The sequence below is a fragment of the Esox lucius genome, chromosome 13 (genome assembly GCF_011004845.1).
Source record: "Esox lucius isolate fEsoLuc1 chromosome 13, fEsoLuc1.pri, whole genome shotgun sequence".
In the NCBI taxonomy this organism is placed as follows: Eukaryota; Metazoa; Chordata; class Actinopteri; order Esociformes; family Esocidae; genus Esox; species Esox lucius.
Genome location: NC_047581.1, coordinates 32,477,039 through 32,490,403, shown reverse-complemented (window position 1 = coordinate 32,490,403; position 13,365 = coordinate 32,477,039). Strand labels below are relative to the sequence as shown.

General features: G+C 41.1%; 2 protein-coding genes across 7 annotated transcripts in view; both read left to right on the top strand.

The window, feature by feature from the left end:
* The first annotated feature begins 974 nt into the window (after positions 1-974).
* Positions 975-4,008, top strand: LOC109616481 (foot protein 1 variant 2). Its single transcript, XM_020052327.2, has 2 exons — positions 975-1,031; positions 3,319-4,008. Exons 1-2 carry the CDS (start codon positions 1,025-1,027, stop codon positions 3,723-3,725), a joined length of 414 nt encoding a protein of 137 aa, XP_019907886.2. The 5' UTR covers positions 975-1,024; the 3' UTR covers positions 3,726-4,008.
* A 4,336-nt stretch (positions 4,009-8,344) lies between these two features.
* dmxl1 (Dmx-like 1) overlaps positions 8,345-13,365 on the top strand; it is a 44,285-nt gene continuing 39,264 nt past the window's right edge. For 4 of the 6 annotated variants that reach the window (XM_029124785.2, XM_013136883.4, XM_013136884.4 and 1 more), the window contains exons 1-4: positions 8,436-8,616; positions 10,016-10,210; positions 10,606-10,731; positions 13,247-13,324. In XM_029124785.2, the coding sequence (XP_028980618.2) occupies positions 10,124-10,210; positions 10,606-10,731; positions 13,247-13,324 (291 nt within the window). In that variant the 5' untranslated portion in view covers positions 8,436-8,616; positions 10,016-10,123. The other 2 variants (XM_029124784.2, XM_029124783.2) reach the window with 2 other exon arrangements.

Genomic DNA, 13,365 nt, shown 5'->3' with positions numbered 1-13,365 from the left:
GAATAAAAATGTACATTTCTACTTAAAAACAACCACAAATGTTCAGACCAGAGTCAGTCTGCTTCTACGCCAGGAGTGTAACAGTTTGAATCTGAATGAATGCTTTGGATCATTGTCCTGCTGGAAAGTTCAACGACCACCCACTTTAATCCTCCTGGCACAGGCAGCCTGATTTTAGTCCAAAATCTCCTGGTCCATGAAGCCATGTGTCCTAGAAATGTTCTCGGGGCCACTGGATGCAAAACTCTTTGCCATATCACATATCCGCCACCATGATTGCGCTGAGGATTAGGGTGTTTTCTGCATGACCATCCCACTTTTCACGCCAAAGTAACCTCTAGTGTTTGTGCCTAAAAAGCTCTACGTGTCATTTGACCATTTGACCGTTGACCGTTTATGTTCATGGATGTCAACAACCTGTGAAATGTCTGATCAAGCCAATTGACCGCTCAAGTTTAACTGCCGTAGCTTGTTTTAAACATAGCAGCAAACCTCATTGTGTTTCCGCCTTTGGCCTTTTTAGATTTTTTTTACTATGGACCTTTGTGTGTTAATGAAAGGACCGCAATGTTTTACTTTTCTGCAATATTTTCTAATTGCATCGTATCAATGTGGTTATCTTATGTCCTGCCAAATTTCTAAAGGAATGATGTATCATATATTGAACCACTTTTAACTTAAATGAAAAGTGTTATAAAAGTTGAATCATTAGTGTTTCAGCGGTTCACTGGTGAAACCCCTATTGTTTTCTGGTTCATTAGTGTTTCAGCGGTTTACGTGTGAAATTTTTGAAAGTTAAACATTGACAATCACCACATCAAACAATAATAAAACATTATACTGATTATACTATCTTAAATACCATAGGATATGGTAAATCTGTAGCCATCAGATCTAGTGATTTACATAGACTGACTCCTCATTGAATCTACAATTGCAGAACTACTGTGCAATATTTGTTTTTGAGGAAATTGCTCATACTGGGAAATAATATCTGAAAAGAACTTGCTGGCCGTAAAAATCAATGAAAGGTGAGCTCTCTGCATTTTGTTTAGTTGTCCCATTTAAAAAATATTGTATATAAACTGTTCAGTCCCTGACAATTCTGAGCTAAAAATAGTGCTCACTAACCTTCAAGCTTTCAAGTTATTAAATGGAATCTTTTAATTAATACTTTCCTTTCAGCTAATTCCGTGGTGGTTGAGATATTGCTAAAATTGAGAAATCGTGCAAGTGATGATTTAGTACTTCACCAGTAATAGTATGGAAGTTGACACCTTTATCAGACCACTCATTAGCATATTCTGTTACAGTATGGTGTACAGAATATGACAGGATACAAGACACAGATTGGATATTTAACAACAAATTTCATAATTTCAACAAATCCACCCAAGAGAAAGATCCCTACATGAATATATTCATACATTTTTAATAGGATGAAATTAAAATGCAGAAACAGACACAGGCCTTAATGAAAAACACAATTAGACTCGGCCTCCCCGAAGTGGAAAAATATGTGAAAATTTGCCCCCTGGCCGACTGACTAGTTTGCAAAATGAGGAAGAGGAGGGTGAGCTGTAACTCAGCCCTACCCTGTGACATAGTAGTAAGGTTCAGACCAGAAGTTATTTGTGAGTGTTGTTGGTTTTAACATCAGTAACAAAATGATGGTAACAGGGAAAGAGGTGGGTGTTAAATGCCCCGGTGACCAGCGGTTCCATTTTGGCTGGTCAGGTGAAGGGCGGGATGGTGTAAAAAGCAAAGGACGAATCTGTAGAGAGGCTGCCGTACGTCGCTGATTGATTTATGTGTTTGAGGATCAGATGTTTCACCCATCATCTCTGTCAGCACATTGTCTTGTGTCCAATTTCGTGTCTGTTGTGGTAATCAAGCGATGTTGAATCACAAACCTCTCTGATGTTTTCAATAATCACTGGGGGCTTTTTGGTCTGTGGGTTTTCAGGGAGGTGGTTTGTAATATTTTCCATGCATTTGAATCCATGAAGGATACCTGGCAGATAGGTTACTATAACAGTAAACCTATGTAAAATACTACAACTTCTTGAAGTCCTTTATTGCTAACACTGCTATATAGAAAGTGCTTTATAACAAAATAGAAATTCAATGAAAAACCTGGAAGCAAATAAGCAAGTACGTTTTTTATTCAAAACTGTTTACTGCACCACCCCGGTATCTCGAATCCTCGCGCTCCATCACTTGGTTAAACTCGTCAGTCCTTTTGTGAGATAATACCATGCATTGATGTCTAAACAGCAACACATAAACTTGTATTATCCGTCATCAGCAGATGGTTACATTTACACAGATTTTATTCCTCTGATAGCACCAGAACTTGCATTACAGAAAAATTATTTAACGATGACTAAAACATAGAAAAATAGAAATAGAATAAAAAACAAAACAAAACATAACTGGTAGATTCCCTGGTAGATTCTATAAAAGCTGTAAGGCTAACAAAGTGTTCACAGGGTTCGGAAAACCTGAATATTGGTGTATGTTTTTAATGTTACTGTGAAAACACTTTTTGGGGTTTCATTTAATGTAAAGGACAGCTTCGAAACACTGAAATGTATCTCTCTTAGAATCAAGTTTGTATGTTATTGCTATATTTGAAAGGACAGTGGGGATATTATAGGAGAGATATTTTGCTGACATAGCAGTGTGCCGGATAAAAACCAACCAGGTGTGCCGGATTGAAACCAGCCTAGTGTGCCGGATTGAAACCAGCCCAGTGTGCCGGATTGAAACTAGCCCAGTGTGCCAGATTGAAACCAGCCCAAGGCAGTCTGCTGTACCACCCTAGGCCAACAAATGGCTACATTCTAATGGCTTGTATCTTCATACTGATAGATGATAAGGGCCTATGGAGCTTTTTTTGTTAATGGAATTCTACTTTTTTGTTTTGACGGTATCCAGGCATGATATATGACTGAAACACATCTCTTCTGAAACAGGAGGAGATGAATGCATGTGGTGAGGTGGTGGAAACTGCAATAAGATTTTTAAAACATTTAATTGGAATTGGATTTACACATGCATAGACACACTGTGCATTAAAAAAAATCACATTATTAAAAAGTGTTGTTAACTTCCCTTCAACAAAAACTTCCCCTAGCTCAAAATGTAAGTATATGATAGAGAAAATATATAATGTGGACTTCCTATCTTGTGACATCACTCTTTTTTTATAGGATTGCGGGTAATTCAGTGTGTAAATAGTATAGCATGTTGAAAAGATATAATGATTCTATGTTGGTATTAAGCAGCTGGTTTTAACCTGTAGTCTCCTCATAGTCACTTTAGACACTTGCAATATAATCCCCCACACTGGACCACCCTGGACAACACTAGACCACCCTGGACCACACTGCACCACACTGGATCACCCTGGACAACTCTGGACCACACTAGACCACCCTGGACCACACTGGACCACACTATACCACCCTGGACAACTCTGGACCACCCTGGATCCCTCTGGACCACTCTGGACCACCCTGGACCACACTAGACCACCCTGGACAACTCTGGATCCTTCTGGATCCTTCTGGATCACCATGGACCACTCTGGACCACCCTGGACCACACTAGACCACCCTGGATCCCTCTGGACCACCCTGGACCACCCTGGACAACTCTGGACCACCCTGGATCCTTCTGGATCACCATGGACCACTCTGGACCACCCTGGACCACACTAGACCACTCAGGACCACTCTGGACCACACTGGACCACCCTGGACAACCCTGGACCACTCTGGACCACACTAGACCAACCTGGACCACACCAGACCACCCTGGACCACCCTGGACAACTCTGGTCCACCCAGGACCACTCATGACCACACTGCACCACCCTGGACAACCCTGGATCACCCTGGACCACTCTGGACCAGTCTGGACCACCCTGGACAACTCTGGGCCAGCTAAAACAATTCCGGTTTTGTTCAATAATGGAAGAGGAGGATGAGATAAGTCATGTTATTGTTTCAATTCAGTTTTGTAAACGTGAGAGGCAGAATTCACCACAGTGCCCATTCAAATTCTGCACAAATTATAATTTGAAACCAAGAGTTCTAAATTGCATGGTGTTAAAACAAACCGAATTTTAAAAAACATCTCAGGATAATGTGTTTCAACACTCCAGTAAAGTTACATTTTTGTATCCTTGGTGGCTGCTCAGTTGCACCAACTTTTGGTGTTTCAAAGTGTTTGTTTAACAGTGTAGCTATTTCAACAGCATCTATATTTTTTGCATGTCAAAATAGAATATCTATTTTTGCAGATGTCTGATCCACTAACAAAGTCAGCCGCCAGTAAGGCCTATAAGAGTATTACATTTTATTCTGAAAACGGTTGTTATGCAGATTATCTATTTTACACTTGGGGCCCGGCTTTTCAAAAAAATATCTCCAGCATTTTCCAGTCAAGGGTGTTTTTTGTTCAGGGCCTAATTCAAAGAAGAAAAACTCTGACGCATATACTATCTTGTAAACACGGATGATGTGCCATGTTTATTCTGAGCGAAAAATAAATCAATGGTATATGTGTGAATGTATGTTTGCACACGCGTGTGTGTGTGTGTTCTAAGCAATGCAATATTAAGTGTGAGCAATGAACTGAATCTTTAATAACGTTGTGACCTACTTCTGTTCAGCACAGTCAACAGTTTCACCAACTGCCACATAAAAATGTCCCTAAAACATCTTAATGTCAATGACATGTCAGCTTTTTAATTATTCATGAGGAGGCTGTCTGTCCCATTTATCTCTGCACCACTTAATTGAGCTTGAAATGCCCTCCCTGCTCTTGCAGTGTGACAGCTCTACATACTGAGTACTGCAATAACACCAGGTGCCCTGGTAATACCACTAACCCACAAACCAGAGAGATATGTTCAGCACAATGAATGGAAGGGGCTAGGGAGCCTACCACCAATAGACTCTGTGCACCAGCGTAGTGAGGATCTTCCGCTTTTGTCTAGAAGTCGGTATTGCAGTTTCCGGTTTACTTACTAATACTCATCCGCATTAGTAAACACCTAAACTCACAACAAAAAGAGTGATGCTGTTGTACGGAAAAAAAGAAATATAATGTACGTGACTCATTTAAGTTTCAAGGTACAAGTGGGGCATCATTTTAATCAGGAGAATGTCCTCTTTTTAAGCACAATTAATACCATATAAGACCAGATGTTTACTTCCTACGCCAGTTGTTATTTTTCAGTTTCGTTGTGAAATGAGGTCACGGTAGTAAAATAAAAGAGGAGACCTGTTTTGGTGCTTTTTTGAGGCTATGGAATTTTAAGCTTTATTCAGGTTAGAAGAGGCCGAACGAAGGTTTGTTTCAATTCACTTGCTATGGGGACGCGCTAGCGTTCCAGCTCAGCCAGCGTTCTTTTGCCGTTTTTGAGGCTAGGGTGGTTTTTTATGCGTTCAATTGTCCTGCCTAATACTACACTAAAAAGGAACACGTCGCTAACTAGCTTAGCCGATAGCCGGCCGGCATACTACTGTAAACTACGGTAAACTACTGACCCTCGTAGTTGTGCAGATAACTCGATACGTAGAGTTTGAATCCCTTGTTCCACTTGCTTGTTGGAGCAGGGGACCAGGCATCAACAATTCGATGGACATCACTAATGCGTCTTTTAGGCAGGTCTTGGAGACATCTACTAAAAACTGACATTTTGAGTGACGCGGGTGATCGCCTTAAGTAAACCGTAAAATGATATGCCAACATCTGGCTAAAGCGGAAGTTCGTCCATACGCTTGTGATCAGAGCCTATTAGATTACAGTCACCTCTGTTCTTATAGTGCACATTATATTTAGAGATCATGTACATGTGGTCCGTATTAAAATAAAGTTGCTTTGCATTAAACACGTGATCATAAGAAATGTCCCTTCCAAAACGAAAAGGGGGAAATAATACATTCAATGTTTGTTTTTTTATGTTTCATTTAACTTTTATTTTACCAGATAAGTCATTTGAGAACCAATTCTTATTTACAATGACATGCTGGCTAAATGCATATAGTTTGCAAGGCAACACTTAATTACAATTACAATTAGAATGCAAAAATAATTAAGCAATAGGTCAATACAACACCATATACAGTACTGTGCAAAAGGTTAATTTATCTTAGCAGTAAAACATTTTAAAGAAAAAAGCACCCCCAGTGTAAAACACTGAAGTTACCACAATGGAACGTTGATAACAAAAACGTTTTTTTTAATTGAAAGTAGACGGCAGACGTACTCACCCTCCTTATTTTTTAAGACTTTTATTGACAGTAGGGGTCAGAGGCAGACAAAGGCGAAGGTTGGAGATATTTAATGAACACTAGTCTCCGGCTGAGAGACATGTATTAGTATGGAGTAATACCACAGGACCACGGCTCCACACACTTCTGGTGTTTTTAGCCTGAACTTTATCTGACCTCTCTTAAAACACAACTGAAGTAATTCACTTCGATAGACTGTCATGTACATTTTTTATTGATCCTGTGATCAATTCCTCCAAGCTTCTTGTAGGATCTGCCATAACTCTTTTATTGACATAGGCTTTTTCTTGCTCCTTTCTCTGTCCAAGTGATTCCACACAGCTCCATTTGTGTAGCAGGCGAGGCGGCTAGTCTGACAGTGTGAGTCCTGTAACTGCGGACTTCCATCCCAAGTAGGTCTTAATCGTTTTTGATCACAATCGTGCAGGTTTTAGCAAAAGACGACCATTTCTTATAAGTCTTTCTTATAAGACAGTTGAATAGGGTAGTTTGTTGCCAGATGACTTTTCAGATGATGTGCAAGCAATTCACTAGATTTCCTTATATCTCTCAAGGAAGTGACCTTTGGAAAGTGGAGGGAAAAAAGTGAATGAGCTACACAGAAGGTTTTTGTTGAACATAAAGTTGTCCCTGATATTGCCTTTTTGAAAATGCTGATGTTGAGTCTTTCTTGTCATTAATGTGGTAATAGTTCCCTGTATAAGACATTTGAGTGGGTTGAGTGAGATATACAGTTGTGCTCAAAAGTTTGCATACCCTTGGAGAATTGGTAATATACACTCACCTAAAGGATTATTAGGAACACCATACTAATACTGTGTTTGACCCCCTTTCGCCTTCAGAACTGCCTTAATTCTACGTGGCATTGATTCAACAAGGTGCTGAAAGCATTCTTTAGAAATGTTGGCTCATATTGATAGGATAGCATCTTGCAGTTGTTGGAGATTTGTGGGATGCACATCCAGGGCACGAAGCTCCTGTTCCACCACATCCCAAAGATGCTCTATTGGGTTGAGATCTGGTGACAGTGGGGGCCATTTCAGTACAGTGAACTCATTGTCATGTTCAAGAAACAAGTTTGAAATGATTCAAGCTTTGTGACATGGTGCATTATCCTGCTGGAAGTAGCCATCAGAGGATGGGTACATGGTGGTCATAAAAGGATGGACTTGGTCAGAAACAATGCTCAGGTAGGCCGTAGCATTTAAACGATGCCCAATTGGCACTAAGGGGCCTAAAGTGTGCCAAGAAAACATCCCCCACACCATTACACCACCACCACAAGCCTGCACAGTGGTAATGATGAAAAAAAATCAATGCCTTTTATTTTTTTATGGGATTCATATTCAACTGTAGGTCATTACATAATGGCACAATCATATAACAAAACATGGCAACAAAGAAATAAATTAACTGACCCCTATTCAAAAGTCTGCATTACCCTTAGTTGTTAATACTGTGTATTGCCCCCTTTAGCATCAATGACAGCGAGCAGTCTTTTGTAATAGTTCTTTATGAGGCCCTGAATTCTTGCAGGTGGTATAGCTGCCCGTTTTGTCTTGGCAAAATGCCTCCAGGTCATGCAAAGTCTTTGGTCGTCTAGCATGAACTGCACATTTGAGATCTACCCAGAGTGGCTCGAGGATATTAAGGTCAGGAGACTGTGATGGCCACTCAAGAACCTTCACCTTTTTCTGCTGTAACCACTGTAGGGTAAACTTGGCTTTGTGCTTAGAGTCATTGTCATGCTGGAAAGTCCAAGAGCGTCCCATCCACAGCTTTCATGCAGAAGAATGCAAATTGTCTGTTATCATTATGATTTATAAGAGGAGCAAAACAACTATGTGATAATAAATTGCTTCGTATGATCACTATCTTTAAATAAAATACTGTTTTGCATGATCATATTTTCAAAATCAATGCCAAAATGTCATAATTTCTGCCAGGGTATACAAATTTATGAGCACAAATATATATTGAGCTGTAACATCTGTCCATGAAGGGCGTCCTCCAGAGGGCAACCACATTCTGCAAACCGCATCCCTGACGACATCACGTACCGTCAACTACAATGACCACAATGCAAAGTACGGTTTCATCGTCATCATCACCGTTGTATGGGTCAGTTATAGTGTTATATTATATACATTGAACGGTTTAACTTTGTCGCACAGTATTTGAACATTTCCGTTATTTGACATTTTGTAAGAAGACTAACAAGCTATTTACATTGACTGAATGACAGACAAGCTAGTAGTAGGTCGCAAGGTGGCGATGCTGCATGAATTGACAAACCAAACGTCGAGAAGTAAGTGCCTTTTTGACACTTCACTTGACAAGGCTAGATTGTTGTTTAGTTCTGTATAGCCAGCAGCTTTATAAGGAATTTAAATAAGCTACATATCAGACATGCCCAATAGTATTAGTTAGCTAACTATATAACGTTTTACAAGAATATTGGTGTATCGAAACACAGTACAGTAGCAAGCTACTGACGTAAGCAATAGCTAGCTACATTATGTACATAATTTACAGTACTGTACTGTATTTAACTATTTGAATTAACTCAACGCCACAGTGTTAATACTAGCTAATTGCAATGAATGGAGTTTAGCGGAGTTTTGTGTTACTTGAGGGAAGTTCCGAAGTGTCTATTAAAAAAATACGTTTTTCTGAATTCAGGGAATTGCTCGCATTTGCTCACAATACGACTACGTCTTCAAAATACTGGTGTACTAAAATGTGTACTTTCTTAAATAAACGTATTGTCCCCCAACAGTAATACTAGCTAGTTGCAGCCCAACTACATCGTAATTTCCTGAGTTGAATGGTTAACTATGAATTAGTTAGTAAACTTTGACAAGGCAAGGTAGCTACATGATGTAGCCAGATAACTAGCTCGCTAACTAACTTGCTGCTTATGACATCTGACTTGATAGATAGCTATATCTTGTGGTTGGTGTGTGGCGTGAATTGAATTGATACCGACTATACAACGTTGTGATGTAAGGTAGCAACATTTTCTATAAAAAGAAAAAAAAACAGGTTATATTGCTTTTATTTACATAGTCTGGTGAGTTGCTATTTGATAGCATTGCGAGTTAAGCTAGCCAGCTGTGTGTGTTGTCATCTATTTCCGAGTTCGGTGTGGTGGCGTCACGTGAGTTGGCACACGGAACTTGTTCACCTTTTTTCCCACTTTATGAACGATTCTGCTGCACCGGTGTGATTTCTAGCTAGCTTGTGGGACAAATTGTCATCTATTGATTCAGGTTGGTTTATCCATAGGAGGAGAGATGAGGGGTTGATATTATCCAATGGAACCTATAGGTTAATATCTAAACAATGGAAATAGCTAACTGGCTGCAATCTTATGAGGGCGCAGTGGACCATCATTTGCGAACTGCTAATATCGTTAGTTGCTATTGCTAGCTTGCATTCGTTTGATAGTTATGTTGGCTAGCTTGTTGTTTTATTTCAGCAGACTCATGTTACTGCCTATTCATATAATAAAAACTATACCATGCTCTTAGTTAAATGATTTTGGCTTCTCTTGTGATTGTAGGTAGCGATGTTGTACCAAGTTGTCAGTATAGTTGGCTCACTGACTTAGATGACATTGGCCATGGCGGCTATCAGTTTCCCTGCTAGTGGCATGGTTTTGTTTAGCTCACCTAACAATCTGTTGTTTTCCCTCCCCCTAACAGGAGAACTGACTCTATGACTGCCCAGGAAATACAATGACCACGTCATCACGTTGGTTTCTCATGAATATCTCCATATTGTGAGGTCAGCAAGACAGGGTCAGAAGGACCATGAATCTTCACCAAGTTCTTACCGGGGCTGTCAACCCGGGGGACAACTGTTTTTCTGTAGGGGGCATGAACAACCACCCATTCACGGTAAGATATTTCAGGCAGTCTTTCCCCCTGTACCGATGCAGTGTGCATGTCAATGCCCACTGCATCGGTACAGGGCAGCGTTGCTGGATTTGAGGGCTGCTCGTAGACGAGAGCCTGACACTGTAACCACAGTCCGTCCCTGATCAGATCAATATCAGACTATTTTTGTCTGTCCTTCAGCGCATCGTGCCTGGTACCTTTTGCAATCTGTGCAGTCTGTATTTTGTCACTGTGCATCCAATGCAGTTTGTGTTATTACTCATAATGCACAGTGGTGGTTCAACTCGCGCTTTAAAAAAAAAAAAAAAAACACTTGAGCATGAGTGCTTTCATTTTCCTTATCATGTCTTAACCGACTGGCATTCCTTCCCCAATCCCACCCTCTTGTGTGTTAGGCGTACGCCTCTGGCTGTGACATCGTCATTCTGGGCAGTGACTTTGAGCGGCTGCAGATTATCCCGGGGGCCAAGCATGGGAACATCCAGGTGGGCTGCGTGGACAGCTCACTACAAGGAGGCCAGGTGAGAGGGAAGTGGGGCTCATGGTTGCTCCCAAACGTTTTGTTCAATCGTAGCTCCGACTAATGTTCCTGTGTGGATCGTGGAGGAGTGGCATCGTAATCCAACTGATCCGGGTCTATTGTTTTCTCTCTAATGCCAGGTTGCCTGAAATCTTTTCTAAATCGGCCCAAAGTTAATACTTCCTGGAGCCATTGTGTTGATCCTTCTTGGGCAGCGGTGCATTTTTAGCTGTGCACAAATAATTTGGCCTGACACAGCTAGGTGACAATGGAAATCGACAGTTTGATTTCATAAATCGCAGTCACGCTTTTATTCCCCTTTAATGCAGCACTGATGGAGTTTGGAAACCCAGTGAGTGCCTTGTTCTCACAGTGTGCGCGCTTTGTTTCGATTGTGCAACCTTGTAGCGCGACCATGCGTACGCACAGTTCCAGGTGGTGGGACGCTGGAGCTGCTTGTTAAATATATTGGTTACATTTGTGAATAACATTTTGAGTGATACTTCAGTGTCCATTGTACATTTATGCAACATCTATTAACAGGCCATCGTGTAGCATGCAATTTGACCACATTTGGGAAATGAAATGTGTTTGGGTTTATTTTGCCGTCGATGGTCTGAGATGGTCTGGTCTGACAGTCGGAGAAAAAGATTTCAGCCATAGACGCAGAATCACAAGATGAGTTCAAGTATGCGAGCAGCCTTCCGCTCATCCAATATGTGACACGTAAAAGGCACTTTTGAATGTGGGGACATGGGCAACACACGTCTCATCGTTGTGCTGAACCACAGCAATAGCGTTTACCCCTGCTGAAGGCCACACAGTCAAGGGTGGTCTTATTGGTGGTGATTGCTGACTCTACCCATTTAAAGTTAGGGTCATGTGATAAATCACATTGCTTCTGTGTGTACAGAGATTCTAAATTCTGTTGGTAACATTTAGAGTTGTTTCTACATGGTGATTATGAATTATTCCCACATGATGCATTTTGATCATGTGATCCCAGTTCTGTAATAATGACCGAAAAGGAGAGAGACCGCTGTGAGTCAACTCACTTCTCTATGACATGGAGCCCTCCTGACAGTTGGTATATTCTATTTTTCTAGGGAAGTAAGCTTTAGCCTATAGGTTGTTTTTTTTGTCACACGAGTTGCTTGCTGAGGTCTATTTACTAATTTAGAGAGTAGGCCACACAAAAAGTACAGTAATATTCTTACAGTTGTTTAGAAAGCAATGTGTCCAATGGAAGTCTGAGGATGCTTTAGATAATATTTTTACACAACAAATATAGACATACAGTGATATAAATAACTATAACGAGGGTTAAATTGTTATTGTAACTTTAATATTACCTGGAGTACCAGTAATGACTTGGTTTGCTTGGATACAGGGTTATTTAGGTTTTTTACATCTTGGAAGGGGTTGTTGCAGATAGATAATAAAATGAAGGTGCGCGCACGTGCGTTTGTGTGCGTGCATATAGTTTAACACTAAAGGGATGGTTTAAAAAGGCAGACCAATGCAGACATTTCATAATCATCATTATGTCAGTCTTGTTCCACAGTCTAATGGATTTGGGGGCAGAAGCTTTGCAGGGTCCAGTCTTGTTCAACAGTCATTGGTTTTGGGGGTAGAAGCTGTGCAGGGTCCAGTTAGTTACACCTTTGGCGCACTTGTACCTCATCCCATGCCTGCCTTGTGGTATGCAACAGTGTTTGGTGGTTTGGTGGCTGAAGTCATTGATTGTTTTCAGAGCCTTCCTCTGTCATATGCGCTGTGCTTTCAGGATATGTTGCCTTTGATACACTGTTGTAATGCAAATTTCTTTCATCCTCTTCACTCTAATTGGATGGCTCATATTCCTCTGAAAGTCACTGGTAAGGTCTTGATATACTCTGGTTTCGGAGGTGTCCGTATGTACGTCCCCTCACGCTACGCCAGCGGCATTGCTAACATACTCCATACTGCGTACTTTGTCTAAATGGATGTTTAAAAGCCATGTCCACAAGGAGGCAGTCCGCGACAAAACATGTTCTACCTGCCCGGAAATACATTGACAAACTGCCGATGTTTGTACAACCACAATGAACATGACGAAAGAGGACGAGGTACTGTTATTAATGTATGTCTTAAGAAAATGACATGAAAATGAGCGGCAGCGACGCCAACAAAGATGGTGCATTGGGCCATTAAACGTAGTCATTGTATAGGCCTGCTGCTACGTCAATGTTTCAGTCGCGCAGAACCTCGGAGGATGTTGGGTATACTGCCCCGGGATTTCTGTTGGTATTGCACCTGTGTGTGTGTACCCTCAAGGCTTAGGGAGACGTGCCCAAAGTACGGAACAAAGGTACACTGGATACGTGTGGCAGGCCTCCTGCGTATGCGTACATGTACTTAGCGTGAGGTATACCTGGGCCTGCAATCTGCTAGGCACTTTTCTGTTAAAATGAGAATGGATAGGTCAGGCCTTCATGGCTAATGACGTCTCCCCTGTTTGTTGTTTTTGCGAACAGATTGCAGCTTCCTATGGAAGTGTCGTCTGTGTCTTTGAGCCAGTTCAGCTCACCAACCAGAAGAACAGGACAGCGACGGTAAGTGCTAATTGAAATGATTGCTAACTGAGTCTTACTGT